General features: G+C 43.1%; 1 protein-coding gene across 7 annotated transcripts in view; it reads right to left on the bottom strand.

Annotated features, from left to right (window-relative positions):
• The window catches only part of HDAC4 (histone deacetylase 4), a 481,696-nt gene that overhangs the window by 98,442 nt on the left and 377,782 nt on the right, over nucleotides 1-5,472 (bottom strand). For all 7 annotated transcript variants that reach the window (XM_019523379.1, XM_019523376.1, XM_019523374.1 and 4 more), the window contains one exon: nucleotides 3,830-4,087. In XM_019523379.1, the coding sequence (XP_019378924.1) occupies nucleotides 3,830-4,087 (258 nt within the window). The remainder of the gene's footprint in view (nucleotides 1-3,829; nucleotides 4,088-5,472) is intronic.

Consider the following 5,472-nt stretch of genomic DNA (forward strand, 5'->3'; position numbering starts at 1 on the left):
CCGACCCCCCCCAAACCACACCCTCTACACCCAATATAGACGAGCAAGATTTTATTTTGAGCTATTATGCAATCGGCTCTATATATACACTGCACAACCATGCAAATCAAGCCAAATTAAAAAAAAAAAATAAAATATGCTATGATAGATGTTTGATTTTTAGTATATGTTTTGTTGGGTTTTTTGGTTCTAAGATGGCAACGCAACCCCCCCCAGGACTAATTCTGGGGGGCAAAGGGAGGGACATCTGGTGGCAAAGTACAGGGGTGAGGGTCCCAAGATAGTGACCAGGGGGCAGAGCACCTGTCAAGGGGCTATCCTTCCAGGACTCAACAGCTCACCAAAACTCCTTAAATGGCTCTTCAGCCAAAATTATTATCTACCCCTGATCTAGGCCCAGGCAGCTATGTCAATAAAGCAAGAATGCCAGTTTATTTTTAAAGGACTGTTTTCTGTGTTGGCACACTGTCATCTAGTACAGAGGTTGGCAACCTGTGTCTCAATTCTACTGGTGCTTCTGTGGTGTTTCAGCAGCTGGAGGTTTTGGGGAAGAAGTGGCAGCAGCAGCTGGACTGGAATTATAGATTCATGAAGAAATTAAGGTTGGAAAGGACCTCAGGAGGTCACCTTCCTGCTCAAAGCAGGATCATCCCCCAACTAGATCATCCTACCCAAGACTTTGTCCAGCTGGGTCTTAAAAATCGCCAAAGATGGAGACTCTACAGCCTCTCTGGGTAACCTGTTCCAGTGCTTTATTACCCTCCTAGTGAGAAAGTTTATCCTCATATCTAACCTAAACTTCCCTTGCTGCAACTTGAGAGCATTGCTTCTTGTTCTGTCATCTGCCACCACTGAGACCAGTCTAGCTCCATCCTCTTTGTAGGTACCCTTCAAGGTAGTTGAAGGCTGCTATTAAATCCCCGCTTAGTCTCCTCTTCCCCAGACTAAATAAACCCAGTTCCCTCAGTCTCTCCTCATCAGTCATATGTCCCAGCCCCCAAAACCATTGTTGCTGCCCTCTGCTGGACCATCCTTTATGTCACCATCCTTTATGTTTTGCCACCATCAGGAGGCGCTACTTCACTGTCAGAGCAGCTACGATCTGGAACCAACTTCCAAGTGAAGTGATGCTGGCTCCTACCCTGGGGGTCTTTAAGATAAGGCTAGACAATCACCTTGCTGGGGTCGTTTGACTCCAGTACTCTTTCCTGCCATGGCAGGGGGTCGGACTTGATGATCTGCTCAGGTCCCTTCCGACCCTACTAACTATGAAACTATGTAGTGGGGGTCCAAAACTAGACACTGTACTCCACACGTGGCCTGACCAGTGCTGAATAGAGGGGAAGAATCATTTTCCTCCATCTGCTGGCAACGCTTCTAGTAATGGAGCCCAGTATGCCATTAGCCTTCTTCGCAACAAGGACACACTGTTGGCTCATATTCAGCTTATTATCCACTGTAAATCCCAGGTCCTTTTCTGCAGAGCTGTTGCTTAGCCAGTCAGCCCCCAGCCTGTATACTGCATGGGACTGTTCTGTTCTAAGTACAGGACTTTACACTGGTCCTTACTGAACCTCAGGAGATTTTTTTTGGTCCAATCCTCCAATTTGTTGAGGTTTCTCTGAACCCCAGCCCTACCCTCCAGCATATCTACTATTCCCCCAAGCTTGGTGTCATCTACAAACTTGCTGTGGGTGCACTCTATCCCATCTTCCAGATCATTGATGAAGATGCTGAACAAGACGGGCCCAAGGACAGACCCTTGGGGCACTCTATGTGATACAAGCTGCCAACTAAATATTGAGCCGTTGATTACTATCCTTTGAGCCCAACGAGTCTGTCAGTTTTCTATCCACTTTACAGTTCATTCATACAACCTGTACTTCCTTAGCTTGCTTGTTAGAATGCTATGGGAGACAGCATCATAAGCCTTGCTAATGTCAAGGTACATCACATCCACCGCTCTTCCCACATCCACAGAGCTAGTCATCTCATTATAGAAGGCAATAAGATTGGTCCGGCATGACTGCTAGTCTGCTTAAGATTGAGCTTGATAATTTTGGCCTGCCACTCCTGAAGCATAACTGCTCCCTGATCTAGTGGACAGGTTGTGTATTGGCGGTTTATGGGTAAAGAAGGTGGTTCTGAAGCATCTGTAGTTGGCAGGGGCATGAGAATTAGAACTAATCTTTTTTTTCTTGCCTAAACCTAGGTCCACCTTTCAGTCAATGGAATGGAATGGCACAGACCCTGTTCTGTGTATAAATCACTAAAGAACCTCTGAAGGATACAGCTTTGACCTAACACTCTCTTTTCCTCAAGGCAAATCAACCTTTCTTGTGTTATGAAACTTTGGCAAATGAACTAAATACAATGCCCAGCAAACTTCTCTTGGTGCAGAGTGCTCCACATGAACCCCAAGGGACAGTGAAGCATTTCCAAAGGTTGCATCATGCTGCAATTACAGGTAAGAAGACTATTTCCCTCAGCAGTGTGGATTCACCAATTTGGAATACACTACCTGGGCGCTTTAGGGGGTTCTATTCAAAGCCCAGGCAAGTCAATGAAAAAAATTAACAGTATTGTTTTCAGTGGACATTAGATCAACTGCTAATTTACCTGCCTTGCTTTGATGTGTTTTCTTTCTTACCCTCATACAAGAGAATGTAATTCTATAGTCATTGCGTTTAAGGGCTGTTACTAGCAGGGACCATACACAAAATCTACTGCTGTCCTTATGTCTTCTTCTAATGTAGCTCAGTTTACAGCTATGTAATTGAACCCTGACTTGTCCATCTTCCCACCAGATCTATGAATGACAATGACTAGAATTATTTACCATTTATGACTCTGCCAATTGGGTAATATTCAATTAACACACATTTGAGATAACAGTCAAAATTTTCTGTGTTGTTGCACAACAGGAACGTCAAATATGTTTACTATTAAAAGGGTGCATCTACACGTTGCTTGATGGTGGCATTGTTACTGAGCGCCCTGTACTGTGCCATACATGTAGCACATGGTTATTTTTAGAAGCTACTTCTCTATAGTGGTGCACTATAATGTGGGAGTGTGCCGCTATGGTGAAATAGCGGCTGGTTATGTGTATACATCCATGGATGCTACACTGCTGTAGCGTGTCACTACAGTGATGTACTGTCACATGTAGATGTATCCAAAGTTATAAATTCTCTATGCCTCACAAATAATTCCCTTCTTTTAAACAGTAAAAATTTTCTATGGATTAAAGCATGTTGTTTAATATATTGCCAAGTTACACTGAGTGCAGCAAAATGATGCTACACTCATAGAACTGCTCTCACAGGAATATTGACTTGCTTAGTCCCAAAAATAGACTATATCATAAGATTCATTCCTTGGCCCACTGCTACTGTCCCATTTAGAGTGGGACCCAGCAAATCTGACCACCTGGTTGCTGGATCTAGCATGCCAAGTCTGTGCTGCAGGACTTTCTCACCCTGCTGAACCCTATATACTGCAGGGGATGGTCTGGCAAGTATAAAAGAGGGAAAAGGTCAGCACCAGTCCTTCTGCAATCAAAAGAAGGTAAATCTGTCCATCTCTCTAACTCCCAGTTTAGCCCCACTGACATATGCTGCCATTCTAGCCATTTCAATTTTACTGGTATTAATTTTTGTTTCGCTACTGCCAAAGTTATCCCCAATACTTCACCTCTTTCTACCTTCGCTATATATAGAACACATGGCAGCAACACAAACTCGCTAACTGCTCTCCATCAATCTGCCTTGCTATATTTTGAGAGATGGCTTACCACATACATATTTTGACTCCTGTAATCTCATACCTGGCGGAACAGCAGCTCCTGTTCAGCTTGCCTCTGGCCAGGCTCTAGCTCCTGTTGTGGCTCTGTTTCCTCTTCATCACTCTCAATGGGTTCTTGTTTCACCTGTACCATATTGGCCAACCCTTGCACCTCCTTTTGACTCGAAACTCTGTCACTGTATGGCTCCTCCAAAAGTGCTTGGTGTTCTCGTAATTCTTCTTCTGTCTCCTCAGGGTGGCTTTCATGCTGGCGGGTTGGCTCGGTAGGTTTTGGTATCATCTGAAAACATCCCAGAGGTTAACTGATAAATAAAGTGTAACGCATAGGGTTAAAGCTGATATTTTTCTTGTAGAATCAGCTAATGAAAACAAAATAAACAGCGGATCTAGCATAATATTCTTACAAACTAGATTCAAAACAAATATGCAATTTGAATTAAATGAGATTTCAAAGTGGCGTGGCTATTATTTTCTATACCTGGGAAAATTCATGTGCTAAGTAATGATGTTCTTATTTTCTATTTGACTTTTTCTCTTTAGAAATCATAGGCCTCTGAAGTCTATGCACTCAGCAGAGCTGCTCCACTTCTTTCAAGATTGGCAAGGAATGAAAACTTTTGGCAGTAAAACCCCAGAAGCTTGAGTGATAAACTTCTTCTCTTCTCCCACCTCCCTGTTAGCCCAGCCTCTTTTTGACATACCATAAAGGATATGTCAAAAATATGAAATTAGATGCCTTCCTAGTGGTTCCCAATGAAGCTCAAAATCTGAACACTTTTAACTGTTCTGGGAGAGCTGAGGGTATTCTGTGATTTGTATTTACAAACCCAAAATAATCAAATGTCAACAAGTGAAATATTCATAATGACCTGAACTCTACACAATGCATGTAAATTTACTTCCTTCAATTGTCACATATTCTTCTCTGCCTCTGTTCCTAAGCCTGTGGGAGCTTTTGTAACATGTCAGCTTTATTAGAGTAGGCACCAGACATGCCTTCAAGAGTAAAGGTAATGACAACTTTTCACTATAGTTCACACAGGCTCATAATTTTCTGAAGCATTCACAGTCTAAGATGAAATCTGCCCTACTTGATAACTGCCTAGCAGTAATTTGATTTGTTTTAGCTTGCAACAAAACCAAACAAAGGTAAAACAATTCCATATCCCTGTATTAAAGAGCTTAAATTACATCTGTTTGACAGGTGCAGGAAAAAAATGGCTGAATTTTGAAAATTGGCAAGAACTTAGCATAGGCGACTGGTAGGGGGTGCATGGGCCCTCTCTGACAGGGCTGGTGACCCCCCTGATGGCCAACACTGATGTTGTCAACAGGGCTGGTGCGCCCCCCCCCCCCCAACAGGGCCACTGCCATCAGCGGCTTCTGCGGGTGCCCCCCCAGATTCAGGAGGCGCCAGTCACTCGTGGAACTTAGTTTCCAGTAAGAAATAGGCTTTCTTTGCTTGTTATGAAAATCTTGGTATAGAATATAAGTAAATCATAACAAAAATGCATACCATGCTTATACAGAAGTTAGAGACGACACTTATACATAAGTGCTGTTTTAGAAGGACGACAGTTCAAAAATGAAAACAGCCATTTTACCCTTAAAAAAATGGGTAGGATTAACATCTACCGGGTGTCTGGGAGAGTCAGACCAGGGACT

Source organism: Gavialis gangeticus, unplaced genomic scaffold, assembly GCF_001723915.1.
Source record: "Gavialis gangeticus isolate Ggan-Ray unplaced genomic scaffold, GavGan_comp1, whole genome shotgun sequence".
Classification (NCBI taxonomy): Eukaryota; Metazoa; Chordata; order Crocodylia; family Gavialidae; genus Gavialis; species Gavialis gangeticus.